This window comes from Triturus cristatus, chromosome 1_1 (assembly GCF_964204655.1).
Source record: "Triturus cristatus chromosome 1_1, aTriCri1.1, whole genome shotgun sequence".
NCBI classification, from domain to species: Eukaryota; Metazoa; Chordata; class Amphibia; order Caudata; family Salamandridae; genus Triturus; species Triturus cristatus.
In genome coordinates this window covers 127,001,597-127,022,117 of record NC_140579.1, presented here as the reverse complement: position 1 = coordinate 127,022,117, position 20,521 = coordinate 127,001,597, and the positions used below count along the sequence as shown (strand labels likewise).

At 48.9% G+C, this 20,521-nt stretch overlaps 1 protein-coding gene across 1 annotated transcript in view; it reads left to right on the top strand.

Moving 5' to 3' along the window:
* LOC146869761 (antigen peptide transporter 2-like) overlaps positions 1 to 20,521 on the top strand; it is a 289,288-nt gene that overhangs the window by 105,206 nt on the left and 163,561 nt on the right. Inside the window, exons 5-6 of the mRNA XM_085614455.1 lie at positions 193 to 398; positions 2,914 to 3,111. Coding sequence (XP_085470581.1) covers positions 193 to 398; positions 2,914 to 3,111 — 404 coding nt within the window. The remainder of the gene's footprint in view (positions 1 to 192; positions 399 to 2,913; positions 3,112 to 20,521) is intronic.

The following is a 20,521-nucleotide window of genomic DNA, read 5'->3' as shown; positions in this document are numbered from 1 at the left end:
TGGAAACGGGGGCATACGTTCCTGCAAAACTGGTGTCAGAAGTGAGCTTTTTGAGGTTTTGGGGAGTTCTTGAGTGCATGGAGGTTTCTTAAAACATTTAAGTCCCCAGATATCGCAGACGTGGAGGGAAGATCACTGATTGAGTGTTGTCCAAGTACTAACATGCGCTCTTTCTTTTTTGATGCTGTGCAGGAGAGATCACCTCGCGCCTCTCTGCAGACACAGCCCGCATGAGCCGCTCCATTGCTGCCAACGTCAACATCTTCCTGCGAAGCCTGGTGAAGGTGGTTGCCTCATACGTCTTCATGCTCAACATCTCCTTGCAGCTGACTCTTCTTACATTTGTGGACACACTGATCATAGCAGGATTGCAGACTGTCTACAACCGCTACTATGAGGTACCCTTGTGCTCATGTGAGCTCCAATGCAAACTTCAGTCTTCCGCCATGTTTGTGTGATTCTTGCACAGGATGATATCTTTCACTATAGGCTGTAAAGAGAGAGGCCACCAGGAGCAGTTCATCTCACGAGTGAGAACCTCTCTGTTCCAGTGAGCGTCTCCTTCAGTGAGTGAAAGACTGTCTGTACCACTAGCAGCCTGCTTTTTCCAGCGCGTTTTGTCTGTTCGTGAGAGAGAGGCATTGTCTCTTCTAGCGTGTCATACCATGACTGTGACAGTGAGTGAGATCATGTGTGTTCTGGCTAGTGGCAGTCTGTGCTTAAGGCATGACCCCTTCACAGAGAGACCTCCTGTGCCGGCCTCCCAGCAGTACCCGATGCCCAGGGCAGAACAACTGCCTCTCCAGGGTCAGCAGGGCTTGGATGAGCTCCTATGCACCTTAGTGTCCTGGAACAGTGCACAAAATGACTTCTGACCATTCGATTTTTCACACCCGGCATCTCACGCCCACTCATTCTCAAGAAATGAGAAAGGCTTATACAGGTATGACCAGTTTTTAACGTCTCCGCTCCAGACAGCTTCAGCCGTCTTTTGACCACACCTATTGTTTCCAATACATATAGACTGGTCTTAGGTCACCCCTTGCTCTTGATTGGATGGCTTTGTTGTCTCTCTCACCTCCCTGCTCATAATTCATGGGCTTTCCTCCTGTTTGATTCATTTGTCCCACCCAGGAGCATTTCAGTCTCACAGTTTTCAAACTAGTTGACTTGAATTCTTCCACAGTCGACGTGCTTACATTCAGAGAACTACTTGTTTTTTTCTTTTCATGTACACACCCTGTGGAAGTGCCTGTGTTTTTCTTGTTCTCTCCCCTGTGGGCTGCTTCCTCCTCACTTTGCCCTGTCCCCTCTTAATCTCCACGTTGGTGCCCCACATTCTTTCCTCTCCCAGCTCATCTGTTGCTCCCCCACCCCTCCCTGCTTTGGGCACCTTCCTTATTTATTTAAAGTTTTTGGCACCCATCTTAAAAATGTGTTTGCCCAATTAAGATGGCCATCAGCAATTGTGCATTAGCAAGCATGTCTTCTACAAAAGAATGAGCCTGTTTTATTTTAACAAACCCAGTGTAGGATAGCTGCTGCCGATGCATGTGCTTCCGCAGCGGCCATCTTTGAATGGGTTTGTTAAAATAAGACAAACACATTAAAAAATTGCAATTATGAATGAGTGCATATCCAAGGCAGCCATTATTGAATGAATACATTTGTAATATTTTATAGCAGTTCTCAGATGGCTGATACAAATATATTTACAATTGCGGCTATAATAGAATAGCACTTTTTTTAGGCATGTAGTCATCATTATATGAAGTTCAGTATTGAGTAATGAACTTCTATCACCAAATGTTCTATAAAGCAACAAGTCGCTCAAAATGCAAGCAGTCGATCATTGTGGTCTTTCACAAAGCTGTAGTGGCGCTTATAACTAGATGTCCCCGCAAGAAGGAAGCATTTATTAATCATGGACATATGATGCAAACTTTTGGCCTTGTTGAAAACATATATGTAGGTTTTCATTCTGGCGTTGATGCTGAATTCACAAAAATTAAACCTCGATGGGACGCCCTTACAAATATGAACATAACAGGAGACCCTGGCGAAGCCACATTTCTCTCCAGTGCCCAATGATCTGAAACCTAGATTACAATATAGGCTCTGTATTGACTTGAGAAATCTCACTCACTCCTGTTCTGGCCATCGGAGCAAAGACAGGTGTGCGTGTGCCCTCTATACTTCTGTCTGCTCTGAGCACAGAGCTGATGTTTTCAGCTGTTCATCACATCTGGATAGTCAGGCATGTTAAATGACCTACAGGCTCCAACCTCTTTTTCCTGCCGTTTCACAAGAGCAGTTGTGTAGCTGCAGTGGTCATATGGACTTTTCTTGGCGAAATATATACACGTCTATATATATCATATTTTTCACTAGTTGTAGGGCCCCCCTGATGTTGCACACAGAGGTCTTCCTCGCCAGCTCCAGGCCCAGCCTTTGTCCCTCACCTCCCAGCCTTAGCCGTGGGTCCCGCTCTGTGTCGCACCCAGTGAGTCCTCGCCAGCCTCAGGGCCCCACTGGTGTTGCGCACAGTGACTTCCCTCACTAGTTTTAGGGCGTTATGTTTGTCGCCCTCAATGACTCTCCTCACCAGCCTCAGGGTCTCATCTCAGGTGTACACAGTGACCCTTCTCACCCTCAGGTCATGACCCCCCTCCCCAGTGATATGCTCTCAGCAGTAAGATTGCTTGAGCTCACACACACTGCGTCTTTATATACTAAGGATTGTGAGGTGGTGCAGAATTTTGTGCTGGGCTAATGGATCTGTCTATTGGTAAGCAAGCAAGCACCTACGCAAAACGTTCGTAGGTAGCCACTTAGATCTCAGTTTCCTCAGCGCGCCTACATGACATGGTGGATGCTAGTATTTGATAACACTTGTTCTCTTCCTCACCACAGGACCTGGTGAAGAGGGTCCAGGACTCCATTGCTCGATCCAATGACCTGGCGGGTGAGGTGGTGTCTTCCATCAGGACCGTGCGCAGTTTCACCGCAGAGCGTGAGGAGCTCGATAGGTACCGCGCTGCCCTGCTGGAGACTCATCGTCTGAAGACCAAGCAAGAAATGGTGCAAACTGTGTATCTTCTGGCACGGAGGGTATGTTTTGCACCTGTACCTCTCACCATTAAGGACATTTGTAAAAAAAAAGTTCAAGTTCTCCACTCTAGAAGTTTGGTGGGTAGAAGTGGGACCTAAAGAAGGGGTGTTCCTCTAGCTGTTGGCTGAGTGCATGTGGTGGGTGGTAGTGTGCAGTCACAGGGAATAAAGGGTTCAATGTTTTCCTTTAGAAGGGCTGCACCAGGCTTATGAATGTTTACAGTTGTTTCTTGACGATAAAGGAATGTTAGTCCCCAAGCAGATGTAGGAGTATGCATTTTTTGGGGGTGAATTTTTAGCAGAAGTGTCTGCGTGAGTGGCTTTGCCTGGCTGATTGCCTGATCCTTTTGAGGTCAGATTGTGTCTGTTTGGGGACTCCAGAGTATATAAAACAAGCATTGGCATAGCCAATAGGTCTCGCTTTAGGGACCTTATAAGTATTTAGTTATACAGCACAATATCCTTGGTGCAACAACATTAACTGTTGCATGGTTAAACACTTATAAGGTCCCAAAGGCGAGATCTATTGGCTATGCCAATGCTTGTTGTTTTTCCTACGGCGCTAAAGCACACACTGTGAAGAAGACGTGCGAAGTACGTGGGTGCCGCTTTAACACCAAGTCATACAGCAAGGGTCGAATGATGTGTTTGTATTGTGAAAGAGATGTACAGAATGAAAAAGGCTTGTAAATGTTTTGGCTGTGGCTACAACAAAACGGACGTTAGGGCATACAGTAACGTAGTCTTAATTTTTAAAAAAGTTTGTGCGTCGAGGAAGCACATAATAGCTGGAAGTAAAAATCTGCTAATAAAAAAATAATAATACTTAGCTTTTGGTTAAAAGGCACAAATGTAGCAGGCTTATAATATTTTAGTGCTAATATACTTTGTAATTGTCAATAAGCAACATAAATGTTGTGTTTGCAGAGCGCACAAACTGCTAGCAAGCAAGCACCAATGTAAACGTCGGTGGAGCTGTACCTGAAAGTGAAACATTGTGTTGAATGAAATGGGAAAGTAAAGCAAGTATCTTTGTAACCCCGCTGCCGAGGTGTATAAGTATAGGATCAATATCGGCAAACACAAAGCATCAATGTAAACCAGGGGGGAGCTGTACCTGAAACCCATAAAAAACATAGCCTCGAAGTAAATGCTGCATATGTGCCGCTGTCAAAGGAAGCCCAGAGGTTAGTGCTTCAGCCGCAGTTGTATTTTTGAAGCTCCTTAATGTTAACTGGACATGCACTAATAATGCCGGCTGGGAAAATGCCGTTGTGAAAACGGAGTTAAAAACACGGCAAAAGCAAAGCATTAGCTATAGTGGAAGAAAATACACTGAAAATGCGGAGGAGAAAAGCCGTAGCGAAAACACAATGAAAAACACGTGAAAATTAAAGCAGTTGTTATTGCGTAAAAAAATGCCAAAGTTTAAAAAAAAATCGCCTCAGAAGAACCGCTAAGGGGGTTGATGATGAGGCACAGAGCACTACTAATGCAGTTTGACGAATGCTGTGTCGAAAACGAAAGCAAAGCTGTTGCTACAGCGGAAGAGCTGTAGCTGAAACCAAAACATTGGCTCGAACTAAATGGCAAAAGAAAGCAAGCTTCTTAACAACGGAGGAACGAGGCAAGTATAAAATAACAAGCAGGAAGTGGGATAAGGGAGGGGGTGGCAAATGGTGATCACTTTTGCGGCCGCTTTGATGTTCTCAGTGGCCGCGCGGCTCACTGAGAACATCAAAGCGGCCGCGAAAGTGATCAGGCAGGCTGCCAAATGGTGCGCGCGCCCGGCGCACATGTACTGTATTTGGAGGCCTGAAAAGCACTAGTTTGCACTTCCAAATCCCCCATTTACTAAAGCTCTCGCCAGAGCAGCGCTAAAGCGCTGGCTCAGGCAAGACCTAAAAAAGACCATCAAAGTGTCAAAAGTGAGGAAAAGCTAAAAACAAAAAAAAATAAACGATGAAAAATGTTACATCCTACTAACAGTGGTGAAGCAGCCTGATGTCTATTACATTTTAACCCATTTCTCAAATGGGTGGTTTCGTTAGGGACAAATTTAAAAATCTATTAAAATACATTCAGGAGTGTGGGATTTTATCAAATATCCTTGTCAATGAGATGGGATGTTTCATAAATCTTCTTGTCCTGTAAAAAATATCCACTTGTCCCTTTAGTGGCATCCAGCGAGTTGACAAATCATGGCAGCATTCTCATTGAATCAGAGCTCTGAAAATAGCCTCTGGTGATGCCAGGACTCACATTATAGCAGGTTTTGTATTCAAGCAATTTCCTGACTTTTTCACCTTTCCGCAAATCTACTTACTGGAGCTGGAAGTAGCGAGAAGTGGTAGTTTCAGGGTTGTAATATCCTTTTGAGTCTGTGTACACCCACAAACTTTCATGTTTAAAGGTTTTCACCATCTCCTTCCTATCTCTTCCTACACTGGGACAAGTTGAAAATTGCTCCTGACAAGAGCAGAAATAAATCTTTTGCCAGGCTGGGGAAAAAAGGGTTGTTGGTAAAGTCAACCTGCAAACGTTCAGCAGATTCTCAAATGAGCAAACATAGACATGCATATTTGCTCTCACAAAAATGTAGTTCTCAAAGGAGTACTATTTCCAGGCCTACTTCTTTAAATACTTGTGAATTCATGAAAGTTGTAAACATGTGCCGATGCGAGGACATATACCATGGATGCACTTTTTTGACTTTCCTTCATAACTAGACCCCTAATTGCATCTGATATCATTCAAGGCATTTATTATTATTGTCTTCTGGTTGCTATTTTTATGTACATTGTATTTTGAAAGCAAAGAATTTTCAATCTTAGTTTCAGGCTATGGCGAGTATTTGCATTTAACCATTGAGCGCATACTGGTAACATTACCGTTAGCTTCAAATTGGCAAACTTCGCAAACGTGTGCACATTTTATACTGCCACCACTGTTAGTAGTGCAAGTCGAGCTTTCTGATACACAGTCCTCATGAAACAGTTTTGTAAACATTTCAAGGCAATGGTGATAAAGGTAGAAACAAGAAAAGTTACAATAGAAGGAAAAAGGAGTGAGCAAAAGCATAAACAGAAATTAGATCATTTTTTTCATCTTGCGACTAATATAGACATATATTTTTTTCTAATAACCAAATAAAGGAAGAATTGTTAAAACCGAATGTTTATCTCATGTTCCAAATCTCCTGTGAACGCAAAAGCTACCGACAGAATATGGAGAGGATAATAGATGAGATTAGGGTTGACGTGTGCCTAACGGGACAGGTTCTACGAAAAGCAGTCGAGGGAATCACAGCAGAGGGATCCAGAATCACAGTAGAGGTCTTCATGGGGATATGCAAAAAAAGTGGATTGACTTATGGAGTTAACATGTTCTCTGTAGATGAGGGTGGACAACCGAGAGGACCGTTTCCATCACAATAACCTTCAGCTTCTTGGATTCCCTGATAACTTGAAGGCTGGCGCCTTCCCTAGATTCCTAGAAAGATAGTTACAAGAGTGGATCCCAGAGGATAACTGTACCCCAATTTTGTCAGCGACTGTATGCATTGGCCCTGTCGTGGATGCCACCACTTGGGAACACCCTCTCATCCAGTTACTGCCCGATTTCTTCATTATCGGGACAGGGATGGCATCCTTAATGCTGCTAGACTAAAGAATCTTTGCTCTATGAATCACAATCATATCCATCTTTCCCGATCTATCCAATCACTAAAAAGAAGCTTCAGGAAATTAACATCAGGTATATGTTACTTTACCCAGGTAAACTTAGGATTCTCTTTCAACATCGCTCCTTCTTTTTCGAGACTCCACAAGCAGTGTTGGAAAGGATAGAGGAAAGACCCCGCATCATGCACATGGGCCCACATGCTCAGCTTAGAGAGGAGAGATACCACAATGGGGAAAACTGAGCAAACCTAAGACAATCAACCCACGAGTATAGAAACCACCCTCGATGCACAGCAAAAGACGATCTGTAACTGACTGGTTCCGATAAATACGCTCCGGGGACTGGCTCCTGAGATCGATCAACCAACTCCACACAAGGACCGGCTGACCTGGACCTCCAGCAACCCATAAACATGACTGCTCCGGTCCTCTTTCAAAGCCAAGCAGATGTTTCCTTGCCGGTTGATGAAGGGTGGGTTTCGCTTCACAAGCCGCTTGGGACAGATAGGTTATTGCAGACAGCACACAATAAACACATACATCAAGGGAGGCCCCTAGAAGCCAATAATACAACACTTTCCTCTCAGAGGGGCAAGCGAAAAGACCTTCACTCACTCTGAGCTTTATATCCGCAAACTCATGCTTTGTAAATGTTACCCTCACTGAGCTTTATCTTCACATACTCACTCTCGGTGGATCTTAATGTCCCTCGCTGAGCTTTATCTTCACATCTCACGCTCAGTGGATGTTAATGTCCCTCACTGAGCTTTATCTTCACAAACTGATGCTCCATGGATGTTAATGTCCCTCACTGAGCTTTATCTTCACAAACTCACTCTGTGGATCTTAATGTCCCTCGCTGAGCTTTATCTTCACAAACTCATGCTCCATGGATGTTACTGTCCCTCACTGATCTTTATCTTCACAAACTCACTCTCTGTGGATCTTAATGTCCCTCACTGAGCTTTATATTAACAAACCCATGCTCCTTGGATCATAATGTCCCTCACTGAGCTTTATGTTCACATGTTCATGCTCTGTGGATCTTAATGTCCCTCACTGAGCTTTATCTTCATATACCCACGCTCCGTGGATCTGAATGTCCCTCGCTGAGCTTTATCTTTACAAACTCATGCTCCGTGGATGTTAATGTCCCTCGCTGAGCTTCATCTTCACATACTCTTGCTCTGTGAATCTTAATGTCCCTCACTGAGCTTTATATTCACAAACTCATGCTCCGTGGATGTTAATGTCCCTCGCTGAGCTTTATCATCACATACTCTTGCTCTGTGGATCTTAATGTCCCTCACTGAGCTTTATATTCACATGTTTACGCTCCGTGGATCTTAATGTCCCTCACTGAGCTTTATATTCACATGCTCACGCTCCGTGGATCTTAATGTCCCTCACTGAGCTTTATATTCACATGCTCACGCTCCGTGGATCTTAATGTCCCTCACTGAGCTTTATCCTCACAAGCTCATGCTCCGTGGATCTTAATGTCCGTCGCTGAGCTTTATGTTCGCATGTTCACGCTCCGTGGATCTTAATGTCCCTCACTGAGCTTTATATTCACATGTTCACGCTCCGTGGATCTTAATGTCCCTCACTGAGCTTTATATTCACAAACTCACTCTCTGTGGATCTTAATGTCCCTCGCTGAGCTTTATCCTCACAAACTCATGCTCCGTGGATCTTAATGTCCCTCACTGAGCGTTATCCTCACAAGCTCATGCTCCGTGGATCTTAATGTCCGTCACTGAGCTTTATGTTCGCATGTTCACTCTCCTTGGATCTAAATGTCCCTCACTGAGCTTTATATTCACATGTGTTCGAGGCATGTGGGCTGCTGAATTCATATCTGTGCATAGATCGCCGCCTAGTGTTGGGTCCGGATGTTTGCACGTTGTTGTCCTGGAAGAGTCTTCGAAGTATCCTTGGATAGGTGACTCCTCCCCTAGACTACAGTGCGCATGGGCATCCTCTCCATCCTCAGATTGTTTTTTTCCGCTATTGGGTTCAGATGTGCTATCTTAACTCCAGTTAGGAAAAAACTTTGTCGAGGCCAAAAGGCCTTTAGTTCGCGTCGGTACTGTTCACTCGATCGGTTTCGACTCTACCTGTTAGCTTACTAACTTTGGAAACAACTTTTCGCTTTTTACCTGACCATCTTCGACACCGACGATGGAGTCGAGGACACCATTCAAGAGGTGCCCGGTATGCAATGCGAAATATCCCCATATCGACGTCCACCCGGTGTGCAACAAATGCTTGTCGCCGGACCACGACGAATCGACATGCATGGCCTGTGCCCGGTTCCGTTCCAAGAAGACTCTACGGAATCGACGAGCGGCGAGACTCGAAGCGCAGCACGCGGCACCGGCCCCGGCAGACATCTTCAACGCCGAAGATGTCGAGGAATTGGAAATCCTACCCTCCAATCCCGGTTCAGAACATGACTCCGGTTCGGACGACGTCGACGAATCACTCTCTCGCAGAGATGAAGACAACACCGAGGTAGGAGACGGCGATGAGGCCTTAGGGGCCGAAGAGAGTAGCTCCAATGACGAGCAAGGCCTACCCGTTCAGACTGACGAGAGCCCAGTGCCACAGTCTATGGCTCCGGTCGAGGGATCGCCTTCGGGCCTTACCCGAGACCTATCCCGCAGTTCTTCGGCCCCGCCCTCGGGCCCGGCCTCGGACGTTCAGCGGCAGCCATTATTACCTAACCCGGCTGGTTTCCCTTCTACCAAACCGAAACCGAAAGCTGCACTGGTACAAATAAAACCGAAACCGAAAGTGGCGCTAGTCGGATCGAGGCCTTCCACACCTTCGACGCCAGCGACACGCGTCGGCACCGAGCGCAACAAACGAGACTTCGGTGCCAAACTTGAAGCGGCCGACGTCGGAGTCGGCATACGGAAAAAGGCCCTCGGTGCCATCAAACCTGCTCGGCTCGCGGCGCCGACGCCATTGACTCCTAAACCAAAGGTCATACTGCCTGCTGCGTCTCACGTCGCTTCCACGGCAACACCAAAGCCTCCTGCATCGAAGACGTCGACGGCCATTTCCGCCCCTCGACCCGATGACCCACCGGCGCCGAAAAAGTCCACGGCCGCCTCTACAAACCTGGTCGGCGCTAAGGCCTCGAAAGCGCTTCAACTGCGAACCGTTGCAGCACAAGGCAGCAAAACCCAAACGGTCCTCCAGGACACATCGGGCTCCGGCCCACTAAAAGCTCAAGCAGCCTCTTCGGCGCCAGCCAACATAACTTTTGGCCTGCCGCCATCCACGATCCCGAAAATGTTTCAACTCAGGACACGGGTCACCCACACCACGGTTACACCTGCTGAGACGTCTCCGTCACATTACATCGACGCCAACACCGGCAGGATGATTATCCATGACCGGAGGATAACTTCGGAGCCACCCTTGGACCCTTTCAGGATCCCACTAAAAAGAAAGCTGCCTGTGGACTCAGAACCTGTGCTTTGCGAATCTTTCGACTCGCCCTACCAGGATCCACTATCATTCTCTCCCACACACTCCGACACGGATGCGTTGGCAGACTATATGGATGACCAAGTCCCTTACCACGGAGACATGGACCCTGATGACCAACAGGACCCTGATCAAACTTGGGGCGACCCTGCAGACCCCAGTGCACCTCTAGATGCACAGGACCCACAACTCTATGGAGCGAAAACATCTCCCACAGAGGACACTGCAGCGTTCAACGCTCTTATTGAACGTGCTGCGAATAATCATGGAGTGCAGCTTCACTCTGACACCGTGGAAGACGACTTCCTTATGGACACTTTCGCTTCCTCAGAAAGGCATGTAAAGACTCTGCCCATGTTGAAAGGGGTCCTCAAACCAGCCAAGGACATCTTCAAGGAACCCACCAGGGCAAGGGTGATAAACCCCAGGATCGACAAAAAGTACAGATCAGCACCTGGGGACCCTACTTACATCAGAGGCCAATTACCTCTCGACTCCATTGTCGTTGCGAATGCTCGCAAGAGGGCACACTCGCAAACGACAGGTGACGCTCCTCCCCCGGACAAAGAGTCCAAGGTGTTAGAGACCTCTGGCAAGCGAGTTGCCGCCCAGGCTGCCAACATATGGCGCATAGCCAACACTCAAGCGCGCCTCGCTTGCTACGATAGAGCGCACTATGACACATTGGAGCAACTACTCCAACATCTCCCTGACCCGTTCAAAGAAGGTGCAGAAATTCTTATCAGAGAGGGACAGCTACTCACAAATGCTTCCATCAAGTGTGCACTAGATGCTGCAGACACGGCTGCCAGGGCCATAAACACAAGCGTCATGCTGCGACGACATGCCTGGTTGCGAATCTCCGGGTTCAAACCTGAGGTGCAAAATAATATACTAAACCAACCTGTCAACCCCGACTATTTATTCGGGCCGGAGGTTGACACAGCCCTTGAGAAAATAAAAAAGGACACGGACACTGCAAAGTCCATGGGGGCTCTCCAGACTCAGTCCTTTCGGAGCAGCTCCTTTCGTCGCCCCGGAAATAGAGGAGCAGGTAGAGGACAGGGGTCACAGCAGACATACAACAAGGGCAATACCCAAACCACCTACGATAAAAACACCCGGGGTGGATATCGTGGCTCCAGTACAAAGGGCAGAGGACTCGGCTACGGCAACACCAGGTCCTCCCCCAAGAACAAGCAGTGACGCCCTCTCCCTTCCTCCCGACCACATAACACCTGTCGGGGGAAGGCTACAAAGGTTCCTGTCCACGTGGAACTCCATCACCACGGACAGGTGGGTCAAAGATATTGTCAAATACGGTTACTGTCTAGAGCTAACCTCCACTCCACCCACAATACCTCCAAGAAACCGTCCTATGTCCTCAGAGCACTTAACGCTCTTACAGCAAGAGGTGCACAGTATGCTTCTAAAAGGTGTTATAGAGGTCGTACCCGTCCACGAGCACGGTACGGGAGTGTACTCCCTCTACTTTTTAATACCGAAAAAGGACGGGTCACTCAGACCTATACTAGACCTAAGACCCCTGAACCGGTACATTCTTTCCGAGCACTTTCACATGCTCACTCTTCAGCAAGTCCTTCCGCTTCTCAAGCAGGGAGACTTCCTGGCCACACTGGACCTCAAGGATGCGTATTTCCACATACCCATTCACCCCTCACACAAAAAATACCTCAGGTTCACTGTTCAGGGACAGCACTATCAATTCAAAGTCCTGCCCTTCGGCGTGACAACAGCACCCAGGGTTTTCACAAAGTGCCTAGCTACTGTGGCGGCACATCTACGGAGGCAGCACATACACGTCTACCCCTACCTGGACGACTGGCTCGTTCAAGCGAAGTCAGCCCAGCAATGTGCCAGCCACATGTCCCGCACCATCCACCTCCTTCACGGTCTGGGATTCTCACTAAATTACCCAAAATCCCGTCTCCAGCCAGCACACATACAACAGTACCTGGGTGCGACTATAGACACTCTGGCGGCCACAGCTCAGCCAAATTTAGTGAGGATCAACAGCATGCAAATGCTGATTTCCAAGTTCAAACCCCAACACTCCCTTCCTGCGCGAGTGTTCATGCAGTTGATAGGCATGATGGCCTCCTGCATTTTCATAGTCCCGCACGCGAGATTACATATGCGCCCGCTTCAGGAGTGCTTAGCACGTCAGTGGAATCAGGCTCAAGGACAGTTGAAAGACCTAGTGTTGGTGAGCGGTCGGGCATACAACTCTCTGCATTGGTGGAATCCACAAAACCTTTGCAAGGGCCGACCGTTCCAAGAGCCTGTTCCACAAATAGTACTGACAGCGGACGCGTCTCTCCAGGGATGGGGAGCTCATGTACTCCACTACACAGTGCAGGGACTATGGACGACACAACAGAAGAAAATGCACATCAACCTTCTGGAACTGATGGCAATCTTCCTGGCCATGAAGGCATTCAAAGTACATCTGTGCAACAAGGTCGTGTTGATCCGGACGGACAACATGACCGCAATGTACTACATACAGAAGCAGGGAGGAACGCACTCTCCACAGTTGTCTCATCTGGCTCAGAGCATGTGGAAGTGGGCCATTCAGAGGAACATGTTCCTCATGGCGGAACACCTCCCCGGCAAGGACAACCAGATGGCGGATCTGCTCAGCAGACACAGCCACCAGATGCACGAGTGGGAGTTACACCCATCAGTACTCCAGCCGTACTTCCAGCAGTGGGGTCATCCAGAGATAGACCTGTTCGCCACAAGCGAAAACGCAAAATGCCAAAGCTTTGCCGCCAGGTTCCCACATCCGCAGTCGCAGGGCAATGCGATATGGATGAACTGGTCCGGCAGATTTGCGTACGCTTTTCCCCCAGCGCCGTTGATACCGCTACAGATCAGCACCTGGGGACCCTACTTACATCAGAGGCCAATTACCTCTCGACTCCATTGTCGTTGCGAATGCTCGCAAGAGGGCACACTCGCAAACGACAGGTGACGCTCCTCCCCCGGACAAAGAGTCCAAGGTGTTAGAGACCTCTGGCAAGCGAGTTGCCGCCCAGGCTGCCAACATATGGCGCATAGCCAACACTCAAGCGCGCCTCTCTCGCTACGATAGAGCGCACTATGACACATTGGAGCAACTACTCCAACATCTCCCTGACCCGTTCAAAGAAGGTGCAGAAATTCTTATCAGAGAGGGACAGCTACTCACAAATGCTTCCATCAAGTGTGCACTAGATGCTGCAGACACGGCTGCCAGGGCCATAAACACAAGCGTCATGCTGCGACGACATGCCTGGTTGCGAATCTCCGGGTTCAAACCTGAGGTGCAAAATAATATACTAAACCAACCTGTCAACCCCGACTATTTATTCGGGCCGGAGGTTGACACAGCCCTTGAGAAAATAAAAAAGGACACGGACACTGCAAAGTCCATGGGGGCTCTCCAGACTCAGTCCTTTCGGAGCAGCTCCTTTCGTCGCCCCGGAAATAGAGGAGCAGGTAGAGGACAGGGGTCACAGCAGACATACAACAAAGGCAATACCCAAACCACCTACGATAAAAACACCCGGGGTGGATATCGTGGCTCCAGTACAAAGGGCAGAGGACGCGGCTACGGCAACACCAGGTCCTCCCCCAAGAACAAGCAGTGACGCCCTCTCCCTTCCTCCCGACCACATAACACCTGTCGGGGGAAGGCTACAAAGGTTCCTGTCCACGTGGAACTCCATCACCACGGACAGGTGGGTCAAAGATATTGTCAAATACGGTTACTGTCTAGAGCTAACCTCCACTCCACCCACAATACCTCCAAGAAACCGTCCTATGTCCTCAGAGCACTTAACGCTCTTACAGCAAGAGGTGCACAGTATGCTTCTAAAAGGTGTTATAGAGGTCGTACCCGTCCACGAGCACGGTACGGGAGTGTACTCCCTCTACTTTTTAATACCGAAAAAGGACGGGTCACTCAGACCTATACTAGACCTAAGACCCCTGAACCGGTACATTCTTTCCGAGCACTTTCACATGCTCACTCTCCAGCAAGTCCTTCCGCTTCTCAAGCAGGGAGACTTTCTGGCCACACTGGACCTCAAGGATGCGTATTTCCACATACCCATTCACCCCTCACACAAAAAATACCTCAGGTTCACTGTTCAGGGACAGCACTATCAATTCAAAGTCCTGCCCTTCGGCGTGACAACAGCACCCAGGGTTTTCACAAAGTGCCTAGCTACTGTGGCGGCACATCTACGGAGGCAGCACATACACGTCTACCCCTACCTGGACGACTGGCTCGTTCAAGCGAAGTCAGCCCAGCAATGTGCCAGCCACATGTCCCGCACCATCCACCTCCTTCACAGTCTGGGATTCTCACTAAATTACCCAAAATCCCGTCTCCAGCCCGCACACATACAACAGTACCTGGGTGCGACTATAGACACTCTGGCGGCCACAGCTCAGCCAAATTTAGTGAGGATCAACAGCATGCAAATGCTGATTTCCAAGTTCAAACCCCAACACTCCCTTCCTGCGCGAGTGTTCATGCAGTTGATAGGCATGATGGCCTCCTGCATTTTCATAGTCCCGCACGCGAGATTACATATGCGCCCGCTTCAGGAGTGCTTAGCACGTCAGTGGAATCAGGCTCAAGGACAGTTGAAAGACCTAGTGTTGGTGAGCGGTCGGGCATACAACTCTCTGCATTGGTGGAATCCACAAAACCTTTGCAAGGGCCGACCGTTCCAAGAGCCTGTTCCACAAATAGTACTGACAGCGGACGCGTCTCTCCAGGGATGGGGAGCTCATGTACTCCACTACACAGTGCAGGGACTATGGACGACACAACAGAAGAAAATGCACATCAACCTTCTGGAACTGATGGCAATCTTCCTGGCCATGAAGGCATTCAAAGTACATCTGTGCAACAAGGTCGTGTTGATCCGGACGGACAACATGACCGCAATGTACTACATACAGAAGCAGGGAGGAACGCACTCTCCACAGTTGTCTCATCTGGCTCAGAGCATGTGGAAGTGGGCCATTCAGAGGAACATGTTCCTCATGGCGGAACACCTCCCCGGCAAGGACAACCAGATGGCGGATCTGCTCAGCAGACACAGCCACCAGATGCACGAGTGGGAGTTACACCCATCAGTACTCCAGCCGTACTTCCAGCAGTGGGGTCATCCAGAGATAGACCTGTTCGCCACAAGCAAAAACGCAAAATGCCAAAGCTTTGCCGCCAGGTTCCCACATCCGCAGTCGCAGGGCAATGCGATATGGATGAACTGGTCCGGCAGATTTGCGTACGCTTTTCCCCCAGCGTCGTTGATACCGCTGGTGGCTCGCAAACTCAGACAACACTCCCTGACACTCGTCCTAGTTGCTCCTACGTGGGCACGCCAGCCATGGTACACCACCTTCCTCGAACTTTCCGTGGTGCCGCATCAAAGGCTGCGGATCAAACCCGCGCATTTGACGCAGAACCATGGAGAGATTCAGCACCCAGATCCGCAACAGCTGAACCTGGCGATCTGGCTCCTGAAGTCCTAGAGTTTGGCTACCTCAACCTGCCACCTGACTGTATGGACATCATCAAGGAGGCCAGGAGACCCACTACAAGAGCTTGCTATGCAGCCAAATGGAAAAGGTTCGTCATTTATTGCGGTAATAATGACATTAACCCGCTGGACGCATCCATCCAAAACATCATTTGTTACCTCCTACACCTATACCGATGCAATCTGGCGTACACCGCAATATCAGCCTATCTACAAACCAGGCAGCACCTCTCTCTATTCAGAGTGCCTGCCATCAAAGCATTCTTGGAAGGACTCAAACGAGTCATTCCACCAAGCCACCCACCGGCTCCAATGTGGAACCTCAACCTGGTCCTCACACGCCTGATGGGTCCACCCTTTGAACCTCTCCACTCATGCGAGATTCAATTCCTCACCTGGAAAGTAGCTTTCCTGGTAGCGATCACTTCTTTAAGAAGAGTTAGTGAACTCCAGGCACTAACCGTTCAAGAGCCATTTATACAGGTTCATGCCAACAGGGTCGTACTACGTACCAACCCCAAATTCATGCCCAAGGTAATATCGAAGTTCCACATGAATCAAACTATTGAACTGCCCGTTTTCTTCCAAAACCCACAAACTGTCGCGGAAAGGGCACTCCACACACTAGATGTCAAAAGGGCCCTCATGTATTACATCGACAGGACTAAACCCTTTAGGAAGACAAAACAACTGTTCGTTGCCTTTGCCCCACACCACAAAGGTAACGCCATCTCCAAAGCAGGGATAGCCAGATGGATAGTTAAGTGTATCCAAATTTGTTATCAAAAGGCAAAACGCACATTAACTATTCCCCCACGAGCCCACTCAACACGTAAGTTAGGGGCCTCCATGGCTTTTCTAGGAAATATTCCCCTGCATGATTGTAGAGCAGCCACCTGGTCCACTACACACACATTTACCAAACACTATTGTGTAGATGTGCAATCAAAACAGCAGGCAGCTGTAGGACAGGCTGTTCTCAAAACCCTTTTTCAGACCGCTGCAGCTGGCACTGGTAGCCGCCGCTAATAGAGGGCACTGCTATATATTCTATGCACAGATATGAATTCAGCAGCCCACATGCCTCGAACTGAATATGCTACTTACCAGTATGCATCTGTTCTTGGCATGTAGGGCTGCTGACATTCATATCGCCCTCCCTCCTCCCCGGCGCCTGTAGCAGCTGCAGCTCTCAGAATTACTGTAAGCATGGTCATCACTTTCTGTATCTACTCCATCACTGCCACAATAGCAAAAAACAATCTGAGGATGGAGAGGATGCCCATGCGCACTGTAGTCCAGGGGAGGAGTCACCTATCCAAGGATACTTCGAAGACTCTTCCAGGACAACAACGTGCAAACATCCGGACCCAACACTAGGCGGCGATCTATGCACAGATATGAATGTCAGCAGCCCTACATGCCAAGAACAGATGCATACTGGTAAGTAGCATATTCATCACGCTCCGTGGATCTTAATGTCCCTCACTGAGCTTTAGATTCACAAACTCACTCTCTGTGGATCCTAATGTCCCTCGCTGAGCTTTATCCTCACAAACTCATGCTCCGTGGATCTTAATGTCCCTCACTGAGCTTTATCCTCACAAGCTCATGCTCCGTGGATCTTAATGTCCGTCACTGAGCTTTATGTTCGCATGTTCACGCTCCGTGGATCTTAATGTCCCTCACTGAGCTTTATATTCACAAACTCACTCTCTGTGGATCTTAATGTCCCTCGCTGAGCTTTATCTTCACAAGCTCATGCTCCGTGGATCTCAATGTCCGTCACTGAGCTTTATGTTCGCATGCTCACGCTCCGTAGATCTTAATGTCCCTCACTGAGCTTTATATTCACATGTTCACGCTCCGTGGATCTTAATGTCCCTCACTGAGCTTTATCTTCATATACCCACGCTCCGTGGATCTTAATGTCCGTCACTGAGCTTTATCTTCACAAACTCATGCTGTTGATGCTACTCTTCGACAGATCCTTCACATTTTGAAGTATGGATAGAGAAATTAGATGGCTTCATAACTGACATAAATCAGACGTTGGATTTCCAACAGCCCATGCATAATTTCACATATCCACTGTATTACAAACCATGATGGCAGACACCCCATTACCACAGCCACAACCTCTCCTTATGTGTATCTCTTGGAATGTGAATGACCTACTGAACAAAGTCAAGCGAGGAGCAGTACACAAGGTGGCCAAGGACTATGGGGCTGACATTTTATTGCTGGGAGAAACGCACCTGAAGGGCGACTTCTGTTGGTACTTTAAAAGATATGGCTTATCTACCCTTTCACATGTGGCTTTGATCAGGGATCCAAGGGGGTCACTATCACGATACATAAATGACTCCCAATAACTGGGATGTACATGCAGAAGGACAGGTGTGGACGATGCACTATTGTCACAGGCATTCAATGCACATTCACATAACCCTTGGATGTGTATATGCCCCGCCCCCCTGAGAACTGCCTCTTGTCCTCATTTGGCGCTGTTCCCCTCGCGGCCCCATTGGGCGCAACAATTATTGGTGGTAACTTCAGGGGCCTAATGGAATACACTGGGGATATATCTGGGCCACCTTTGCCCTCTGTACCCCCCAAATACATCCCCCCTTGCCGATTTCTCACATAGAATGGGTCTGGCAGATGTATGGCAATGGTTCGAGGCATGTGGGCTGCTGAATTCATATCTGTGCATAGATCGCTGCCTAGTGTTGGGTCCGGATGATTGCACATTGTTGTCCTGGAAGAGTCTTCGAAGTATCACGAGATAGGTGGCTCCTCCCCTGGACTACAGTGCGCATGGGCATCCTCTCCATCCTTAGATTGTTTTTTTCCGCCATTGGGTTCGGATGTGCTTATCTTAGCTCAAGTTCGGAAACTTTAGTTTAAGGCCAAAAGGCCTTTAGATCTCGTCGGTACTGTTCCCGTTCGGTATCGACCAGTTTATTTTGTGTTTTAGCACCTTCTTCACGCTTTTCGGATCCACTTTGGTCCGAAGATCGAACTTCGATCGACGATGGAATCGAGGACTCCCTTCAGGAGATGTCCTTTATGCCACGCGAAATACCCACACATCGACGTCCATCCGGTATGCAACAAATGTCTCTCACCGGATCCGGATCACGATGAGTCGAAATGTATGGCCTGCGCCCGGTTCCGCTCGAAGAAGACTCTCCGGAATCGACAGGCAGCGAGATTGGAGGCACAACAATCGGTGCCTGCCCCGGCCAACATCTTTAGCACCGAGGACGAAGACGCCGAGAGCGTAGAAGACGTAGACTCCAGCCACGCTTCCGAAAATGACTCCCGATCGGAAGACGACGATGAGGTGATCTTTGAGGGCGAAGACGTCGTCGAAGAGGTAGGAGACTACAATGAGGCCCTTGGGGCCGAGGAAGATAGCTCCAGCGAAGAGCTAGGCCAACCCGTCGATACGTAGGCCGAGAGACATAGTCGTCATGAGGCTCAGGTCGAGGGATCGCCTGCGGGCCTTACCCAAGATCAGTCACACGGTTCTTCGGCCCGCCTCAAGGCCCGGCCTCGAACATTTCACAGGAGCCATTAAGATGACTGGATTTCCTTCAGTGAAACCGAAACCATCCGTCGCACCGGTTACATCGAAACCGAAAGTGAAACAGGTTGCGATCGGATCGAAGGCCTCGAAGCCCTCCACTCCTTCGACGCCGGCACAGGTCAACGGCACCGAACGCACCAAACGAGATTTCGGTGCCGAGCTCACCGCGACGGGTCCCGGCGCCGAACCAAAGAAGAAGGCCCTCTGTCCTCACAAGGCGCCTCGGCCTATGGCACCGAAGATTACTGCCCACCCCACCAAGGTCAAGGTGGTCGACCCGTCTGCGTCGACATCGAAGACGGCGGCGCCTGCCAAATCATCGACTCCGACGAGCGTCGATACCTCCCTTCGGATCGACAACCCAAAGACTGGAAATAAGTCGGATGCCGCTTCAACGCCTGCCTCCAAGGTGCCTATCGGTTCCAAGGCGCCATCTGCGTTCACCTTGCAACAGGTCTCAGCATTGTTGCAACGCATCAGAGACCGGGCAACCCTCCAACTTACGTCGGGTCCCGAAACGCACAAGGCCGCAAAATCACACTCGGCGCCGGCGCACATTACATTTGGATTGCCGCCGCCCAAGGCACCGAAAATGGTCGAAATTCGGACACGTGTCCGCCAAACACAGTCACTATCCACTGGACTAACCGATATCGAGCCTTCACAGGCACACTTTATCGACGCCGACACTGGTAGGTTGATGCTCCGCAAGCGGAAAATCACGCCAGAGAAGGGCTTGGACTCATACAAGATTCCTCTGAAACACAAATTGCCGGCAGGTTCCGCACCAGTGCTTCATGAACACTTTCAACCCTTCCTTCAGGATCCGCCGTCCTTTTCTCCTACGCATTCAGAGGCAGACGCAGGAGAGGACTATATAGGGGATGATACCACCTACCCTGGGGATATCGATCCTGATGAGCACTTGCAAGACCCAGATCAGGCATGGGATGACCCCACCGACCAGGGTAACGCACCAGATACTCCTGACACGCAGCTTTACAATATAAAGACATCTCCCACAGAGGACACTGCTGCCTTTAATGCCCTCATAGAATGGGCTGCTG